At 33.6% G+C, this 8,675-nt stretch overlaps 2 protein-coding genes across 2 annotated transcripts; both read left to right on the forward strand.

Moving 5' to 3' along the window:
- Positions 1–407: 407 nt before the first annotated feature.
- Positions 408–1,696, forward strand: LOC145564872 (F-box/FBD/LRR-repeat protein At1g13570-like). Its single transcript, XM_081625040.1, has 3 exons — positions 408–1,247; positions 1,353–1,517; positions 1,607–1,696. The coding sequence occupies exons 1-3, from the start codon at positions 408–410 to the stop codon at positions 1,694–1,696; spliced, it is 1,095 nt and encodes a 364-aa protein (XP_081481166.1).
- A 1,559-nt stretch (positions 1,697–3,255) lies between these two features.
- On the forward strand, positions 3,256–5,570 carry LOC145564873 (F-box/FBD/LRR-repeat protein At1g13570-like). The gene is made up of 5 exons (XM_081625041.1): positions 3,256–3,388; positions 3,950–4,140; positions 4,259–4,792; positions 5,019–5,171; positions 5,268–5,570. Exons 1-5 carry the CDS (start codon positions 3,256–3,258, stop codon positions 5,568–5,570), a joined length of 1,314 nt encoding a protein of 437 aa, XP_081481167.1.
- Positions 5,571–8,675: the final 3,105 nt, after the last annotated feature.

Here is an 8,675-nt window from a genome sequence, read left to right on the forward strand (position 1 = left end):
AAAGCCATGATAAGTGGACAAATAAAACACTTATCATTTCCAAACCTACATGAGCACTAGTTTGAGAAATATTTTTAAGTGAACACTATTTTAATAATTTATTTATTTATTAACACCAATTTGGCAAATCGTTCCACCGATTGGAAGTAATTTCAATTTAAATAAAAAATTGTATATGTGGGGTAAAGAAAGTAAAAAGAAAAGCAAGATTGTGGAAGAGAGAGGAGAGACCCATTAAAACATTGCAAATGGTACAATTGAACATGGATATTTGATAACTTTAATTGTTTAACTTCATTTAAAAGTCAGTTATTTCTGTCAGTTCATACTTTAAATCCGTGAATTGTTTCCTCCAACAACTATAACTAAGTTTTCAACTCTATTATACAGAATAGATTCATCAAAACATGTCCACAGCAAGAAACCGCAAGCAGCAACTCCACGCATCATCCGATAGGATTAGCAACTTGCCACTAAACGTCTCACAGCAAATCCTTGAATGTTTACCCCTGCAACAAGCAGCGAGGACAAGCATCTTATCCAAGTATTGGAGAAACAAATGGGCTTCGATTTCTCAGCTGATACTTGATGAGTCATTCTTTACATGCATCCTCGATAAGAGAAGTGAACTTTCTGACAGGTTATTGGCATACAATAAAGCTGTTACTGATATTCTTTTGAGTCATGTTGGACCGTTATGTAAGTTTGTTCTTTACATTCCCGGTTGGTGTACAAAAGAAACAGACTTTGGTTCGTGGTTACGATTTGTTCATGCTAATGGTGTCAAGGAAATTACTTTGGAAGATGATCGCCGTCCAGCTAGAAACTTTCCAACTTGTTTGTTCTCTTTTGTTAGATTGACACATTTGACAGTCGTCAATTGCAATCTTTTATCTCTTTCTCCAACATTTAGGGGATTTCCATGTCTTATTAGTCTAAAGCTCGGTAACCCCTATGAAGTAGGATCTAGTTATAACCTGAATGAGTTTACAGATCTTATTTCCAAATGCCCGTTGCTTGAGCACCTCCATTTATCCTTTACTTTTTCTGAAGGCTATCTGACTATTCGTGCTCCGAAACTTCGAGAGTTTTTTCTTGAAGGCGGTTTTGTTAAGGATTTATCGTTGGAAGAAACTAGAGCTATAGAAATTTTGTCTCTACGTATGGATTGCCTAAAGTTGCAAGGGAGCAAAAACATAACTGATTTCTTTAGTTGTTTGGCCAACGTTGAAAAGCTCACTTTATGGGTTAGTAAATTTATTTTGAGGTTAAATATAGCAGCTGAAATTTTGCTCCTTGAATGCTTTATTAATCAGTGGTAACTATTGTATAACTTTATGTTTGATTTGCAGGTATACAATTTCACTGGTTTTGCATATCCAAAAGTGTTTCCAAAGTCACTTACAAGGTTACAAGTACTTGAACTTAAAAATATAGCTCTGAATTGTGATTCCGGCATCTCTCTTGCTCTCTACTTGTTATTGAGCTCACCAAATCTAGGGCGACTACATATCCAAGTAAGTTTTTGATTCGAATGTATCTTATTAGCTAGCTTCTCCTTGATATTACATTACTAATCATGATTCTGTCTGTCTTTGTAATATAGGTTATAGACCCTATAGTAGGTCGTCGAGTAGAATCAGATGATCATCAGTTATATCAGTTCGATGACTCTTGTATATTTCAATGCCTTTAAACTGTACACCTTGTTGGTATCACAGGATTATTGAGCAAGGAGCTAAAACTTATAAGATTTCTACTCGCCTGCTCTCCCGTGCTGGATGAAATGACTATTAAACTGTGTATGGCAATGGGAGGTGCCGACAAACAGGCTAATTTCTTCAAGGAGTTGAATCAATGTCGTCGAGCCTCTCCAAATGCCGTGATGATTATTAAAACTTAGAATACAAATGTTGGCTACACTGATCTTTTTTTTTATGTAACAGATGTTCTTTGATTTGACTTTTGCTACGTACTCTATTTGCCTTAGAATCTTAGAAGCTGTATTAGTTTCATCTTAACTTCCATTGACTTAAGATATAGCTTATTTTGCCCCAAGATATTTCGAATTTTTTAGTGTGGATACTGGTGGAAATTAAATGATGTATGGTGATTTTAGCTATACATACATTATTGGCTATTTATGATAAATTTTGCATATAGCAGGACCACTATTTAACCAGGTTGATCAAGATTTAGGTAGTGGTAAAATGCTCACTTGAGTTTACAGTGATGGCTAGCCACATGATATCAAATGCTTACTTTTTTGTTTGGTAGAAAGGAGCTAGATTTGATTACGATAGTATCTTGCAAAAAAAAAAAAAAAAAAAAAAAAAATGAAAATAAAGACTATGATAGTACTCATAGTAGGAACATACATCATTATAAGACAAAATTGAATTGGCTTCAACAACATTACTATAGCTTTGGTTACTCTTATGGCACAACCTTAAGCCAATTCAGCCCACACCATGAACTATATGGAATTGGTTCACTTGGCCCTTGGGTGTACCATAGCAACAAATTATGTTTCTAAATGATATAAATGAAATGACATTATCTACTACGAGTATTACGTATTTTATTTCACATTTAATGATCAATGTCATTTTCATGAACTATATGGTCTTGATTCACTTGAATCCGAGAAATAGCATAAATTAGAGAATCGGACAATCTTGTATTTTATATCACCTCTAGTGCCTTTTATGCCATTTCATGCACTCAATGTTAAGGTTTGGTGGGGGGACGGGGAATGGGCGGGCCTATTGTGGGGGACGAGAGAAAGGGGTGTAAGGTCGGAGAAAGGGAGGGATGGGGGTGTCGTGGGTGGGGGAAAGGGAGGTCGCAAGCAAGGGAGCTGGGCGGTGACATAGAGGGTGGATTTTCCTTTTTTTTTTTTAACTATTAGAAAAATATTTAAACTATAAATGTTCATGCGGCAAGGCAAAGTACCCCTTGACCAAATAACCCATAACCAACAAAGTAGCCCCTAATCAGCCACATATTAAACTTTGTAAACTTAGTATCAAAAATATAACATTACCAAAGATAATAAATCTTTTTTTATATTTCATCAAATAAAAAATTAAGAGAATTTCTAATTTAACCCTTATCACTGGCTTTGTAACTAGGGTACATCAATTGATATTACTTGCAATTCTATTTTGCATTATATATTTCTCATATTATTATTTAGGAATACGAAATTCTCATTGAAATTGATTGGGATAGTAGATTGGTTGAGCGGCAATCATGACCTTCTCAGCGACTTCTGAATTTGTATCGTTTTCCATTATGAGGTTTTCTATTGCATCCCCAATCCCATCTGTTATGGAGAATCAGGATGTGCCACTGCCCGACGTCATGAAAATACCAATAAGACCAGGTAATTTCAAAAAATATTATTATACATTTAGATTTCATTGAAATTAATTAAAAATATATTTGATTATTGAAATAACGATTGTAATTTTTATTTATTTTTGTTTGTTTATATACTACTAAATTAGCTATCTAGCAAATCTTGTAGGAGTTGAGGAAGGGTACTACATTTGAAGTAGACAGTAGTTTGGATTTCGGGTGTACATAGAGTTAGTGCACCTCGTGGCCGTGTTCATAGATATTGTTCGTGTTTATGGTTTAGCAAATAAGAGACACTTATTGCTAACACTCGTTCATTCCTTATTGTTATCGCTTTATCACATTGCTATATTTATCGAGCAATTAGCAATGCTATCAATGCATTAGAAAATTAATTTTACACATTATAGTAGATCCAATTTGTCTTATTTTTGTTTGAGTGGTTGAGTTTAGATCTGATAAACCTGTGTTAGTTTATAGGTTGGTTAATTTAATCATTCTGTTTAATATAGTATCTTTAATTTAGTCCATGCTCATTGCTCAGAAGCTAATTCAATTCCTAATTTATAAGTATTATAATGTGTAGATTTTGCAACTCTATTTAGAAAATGGAGCATGGACGATCTAATTAGCAATTTGCCCAGAGATGTAAGGTATGGGATCATGAAACGCTTACCCTTAAGAGATGCAGCAAGGATGAGTGCATTGTCGAAACAATGGAAAGAGGCTTGGAAAACACTTCCATCTCTTGTGTTTGATGGTGATTTCTTTAGAGAAGTACTAGGGAAAAAAACGATATATAAAGCTCGAGTACACTAACATTGTGAGTAAAATACTCTTGCAACATGACGGTCCAATTGCTAAATTCAGTCTTCATATTCCGCGACATATACAGAAACACCCAGATGATGTTGTGCTCTGGATAATGAACCTATCCATGAATTGCATCAATGAATTTACTCTGAATAATTGGAAATACTCATCGCCTTTTAAGTTGCCTTCTCAACTTTTTGGTTGCACCAATTTAACTATATTGAAGCTGGATTATTGTATATTCAATCCTCCTAGTTCTTTTAAGGGATTTCCGAAGTTGATATGCATTTATCTTGAAAATATTCATTTTCCGAGTGATGATGTTATTGGAAGCTTTGTTGCTAAATGCCCGAGCCTTGAGAAGTTGGTTATACAAGGCGAAGATGGTAATGATGAACTACCAAACCTGGTTATCAATGCACCTAATCTCAAGTACTTGACCGTCTCTAGTACATTTCACTCTATATGTCTGGACGGTTCGGAAGCTCTTTCGTCGGTTTCATTTACATTACAGAAATTGGTAGATCAAAAAAAGAAAAGAACACGAAACATGATAAAGTTTCTTACTTCTACATGTAGGATTGAAAACCTTAGTTTCAGAAAGCACTTTGTCAAGGTATGTAAGCGTGTTATATTTTTTTTTTTTTTAATTTTTATTTACTATCTAGATTTTTTTTTTATTTGCAACAAAGAGGTATTTTATGTGAGATATAAGCAATTCATTTGTTGCATATAAAAAGAAACGGATGCTAGCTAGTATATCTTTTATTCATGGTTTCCTATATGAATCTCAATCGAAAGAATAATGTGTTTCAACCTGGCGTGTGCATCCTTGATCGAAGTTCTTGGCCGCGTGTGGTGTATCAAGAATGCTACCATTTACCTTTACTCATGTGAGAAATTTACGACTCACAAGCATTGATTCCTCTACGGATCTCTTCTGCGCTGTTGGCATACTTCGGAGCTGTCCTAATGTCGAAAAGTTGCAAATTTCGGTAAGTCACATACTTACACTAGCACTTAACATCTAATGATATTTTGCCAACTTCAAATTTGAAGTATCTCATCGTTGCAATTACACCTAAATGTAGGTGAAAATTTCGGAGAATACTGCTGACTCTGTTGAGGATAACTGGAGTTGTAACCTTTCAAGTAAGTTTCTCCAACTCCGTAGCATCGATGTGAGACTGAACAGTGGATCAGCTGAAGAGCTGAAGCTCGTTGAGTTTTTGTTAGCCTGCTCTCCTGTGTTGCATACATTCAATCTCGAGTTTTTTGAAGAACTCGATGTAGACGACAAGATGAAGATGTCTAAGAAATTGATGCAATTTCATAGGGCATTTTCCAACATTACTGTCTTTCTTATCTTCATAAAAGGCAAATGTGATAGATGATGATATTGTAAACTTCATGCTGAATTTTTGATACCAATATAGGTCCGAAACTACCAGATTTGAGCGTTCATTAAATAAGATTGTGTAGCTAATGTTTGTTGATCGGACAAAGCAGTGAAGCACATCCATAGTTTCTCTAATATTAGTGGTCAACAATAAATTAGTGTGAACCAGGTTCATTTAAGAATTTGTATATTCAACTAAACAATCTCCACTATCGTGATATTTCACTCCGTTTAACTCACATTTCTAAAACTATGTACCAGTTATTTTAAGTTGTTACTCTTACAAAAATGTACTATTTTTTTTTTTTTTACGCAAAAGGGGAAAGATATATTACATCAAGGTAGTATGAGCAAAAGATGAATAAGGCCCTGTTCTCTTCACCTTAAAAAAATAATATTAAGTATAAATAATTTCAGTTCAGTAAAATTAAGTTCAATTCAGTAAAGATTATTTTAGTTCAGTAAAAATAAGTTCAGTTCAGTAAAATTAAGTTTTCTTAAAGAAGAATTATAATAGAAAATCAGTAAAAATAATTTCAATTTAGCAAAAATAATTCAATTTAGTAAAATTAATTTAAGTTTAGTAAAATTGATTCAGCAAATATAATTTTGTTTCTCTAAAAATAATTTCAGTAAGGCGGAGAGATCGAACGGGACCTAAGTTGGCGCATGTGTAGCAGCCAAATACTTATCCATAAACTTAGTTACAGTAACATAAAAAGCATTAAGATAGTTGTTAGAAGTTTGTACCAGTTATTTTAAATTGTTACTCTTAAAAATATGAAAGGGGGATCATTTTTCATGTGCTACCCACATGTTTTTGTAATATATATTACTCGCTCGGTTCCTAAAACTTCGACCTTTTTGGGTTGATTTTGCGGGTATTAAGAAAGTTAAACAACAAGAAGTGAAAGTATATTGAAAATATAAATTTTAATGGGGTTTGTAAACAAATAGGGTGAGAAAGTATAAAAATAAAGGGGAAAACAAAATTTTATATGAGGAAGCTAATTTTGCACAAATATTATTGCAAGTTAATGGATATTTTAATGCAAATTGGTCGATCATTTTGGGACTAAAATTAAGCCAAAAGGGTCGAAGTTTTGGGATGGAAGGAGTAGACATAAATTAATTGCAAATGTTTCATTAATTCATGGTTACTTAGGGCCTGTTCATATTTACTAAACTGAGCTGAACTGAACTGAACTGAACTGATTGGAGCTGAACTGAACTGAACTGAACTGATTGGAACTGAACTGAACTGAACTGAACTGAATTGAGCTGAAATGAATATTTTATGTGAGAGGGAAATTAAGAGCTGAACTGAACTGAACTGAACTGATTGGAACTGAACTGAACTGAACTGAACTGATTGGAGCTGAACTGAACTGAACTGAAATTAAGTAAATATGAACAGGCCCTTAATTTTGCAAGTTCTTTTAGGAAAATTAAGGGCATTGTGAATAAATTAATTAATACAATAACAGGCATGTGGGGTTATTGGGCTAATTTTACTAGAGTTTGTAAGAGAGAAACAATAATCAATGCAAATGGGTATAGTGCAATAGTAGGGGAGATAAATTATTTGCCCCCTACACCCAAAACAGATTTATTGAATTGAACTAATTGGAGCTAAACTAAAATAAATAGAGCTAAAATGAATTGTTTATTAGAGAATGAAATAATGAACTGAATTGAACTTAACTAATTGGAACTGAACTAAACTGAAATTAAGCCGAAGAAAAGTAGAAAACAGCCTTTAAAATAAAGCACAATGTTAAAAACATTTTTTTTAAAACTATCAATATAACAAAAACTACTATCAACAAAAACCATTAAATTATGTATTCAACAATTAGATAAATGAATCTTTAAATTTTTTTTATAAAATTACTCCCTCCGTTTTGAAATACTTGCTACATTTCTCCATGCACGGAGTTTTAGGAGAAATTGGAGAAAATAATAGAATATGGAGGTAGTGGGGTTGGTGGAAGAATTAAAAAATGTAAAAGGCAAAAGTACTGGACAGGATGGAGGAGAGAGAATATATGTTGGGTCCTCTAGGTGAGAGGAATTAATCTAAGAATAAACTAATAGAACAACCGCTGACATCACATTGTCCATGTGGCAGTTTTATAAGAAAAATTTTCCCGGATAAATAAAAATCTGATGTCATTATATTTTCTTTGGTTTCAAATATCAAATTTAATTTCTCCTCCTCTCAATTTATCTATACTCTTTAATCTATTTATTTTTAATCTATCACCAACTATTGATATCTACTACATCTTTCCCTTATGCTTCATCGAACAAAATACTTTAAAATCATTTTTATTTGCTTAATTAAAATCGTATATTAAAAATCTAACTTTTATGTACATGCTTAAATTTTCATATTCGGTTTGTTCTTCTTCAAAATTACTTTTATAAAAATAGCATTTACAACTAATGGTTATGTCTCAATAATTTTTCTGATACGTAAGAATACATAAAATATATACTCTATATTTCAAAGATATTCGTGCATCGCACGGAACTAATCTAGTTAAATATTGTAAGAGCTTTCTAAAAAAGGAAATAGAGAAAAAATTTAAAAACGGTCACAAATAAAAAGGGGGGCAAGTATTTAAAAACGGAGGGTATATTTTAATGTTAAGTTTTGTATAAATTTTGTAAAATTGACTATCAAAAATAGAACCATCACTCTCATGCTAAAATAAGAGTGTAGGGGATAGGGGCTGTGAGGGCGTAGGGGCTGCTGGGATTATGGGGAAGAAGGGTGATGTGAGCTTGACTGGGCAAGGGAGGGAGTTGGAGAGTGAAGGGGTAATTCTGAAGCAAGGGAAGGTGAGTGAAAAAAATAAAATGAAAAAAGGGTGGAAAAGATATGAGAGGATGGAGGAGGGGTATGTGGGGGCAGTAAACTGTGAAATGAGGGGAGAGGAGGTGGAGAACAATAAAAAAAAAGGGGGATTGCTTTGATGGACTGTGATGTGGAGTATGAGGAGTCAGTGGAATGTGAGAAAAAGAGGAAGCTTGACGGTGTTACTGGGGACAGTCAAATCCAAGTAGAGGGAGTTGGCATATGCCAATCTCTCGA

The sequence above is a fragment of the Chenopodium album genome, chromosome 10 (genome assembly GCF_948465745.1).
Source record: "Chenopodium album chromosome 10, dcCheAlbu1.1, whole genome shotgun sequence".
NCBI lineage: Eukaryota > Viridiplantae > Streptophyta > Magnoliopsida > Caryophyllales > Amaranthaceae > Chenopodium > Chenopodium album.

Coding starts and splice junctions, on each gene's coding strand:
- LOC145564872 (XM_081625040.1), top strand. CDS start 408: ATGTCCACAGCAAGAAACCGCAAGCAGCAACTCCACGCATCATCCGAT. Junction 1,248..1,352: donor TTGAAAAGCTCACTTTATGG/GTTAGTAAATTT, acceptor TTTGATTTGCAG/GTATACAATTTCACTGGTTT. Junction 1,518..1,606: donor TAGGGCGACTACATATCCAA/GTAAGTTTTTGA, acceptor TTTGTAATATAG/GTTATAGACCCTATAGTAGG.
- LOC145564873 (XM_081625041.1), top strand. CDS start 3,256: ATGACCTTCTCAGCGACTTCTGAATTTGTATCGTTTTCCATTATGAGG. Junction 3,389..3,949: donor GAAAATACCAATAAGACCAG/GTAATTTCAAAA, acceptor TATAATGTGTAG/ATTTTGCAACTCTATTTAGA. Junction 4,793..5,018: donor TCAGAAAGCACTTTGTCAAG/GTATGTAAGCGT, acceptor CCTTGATCGAAG/TTCTTGGCCGCGTGTGGTGT.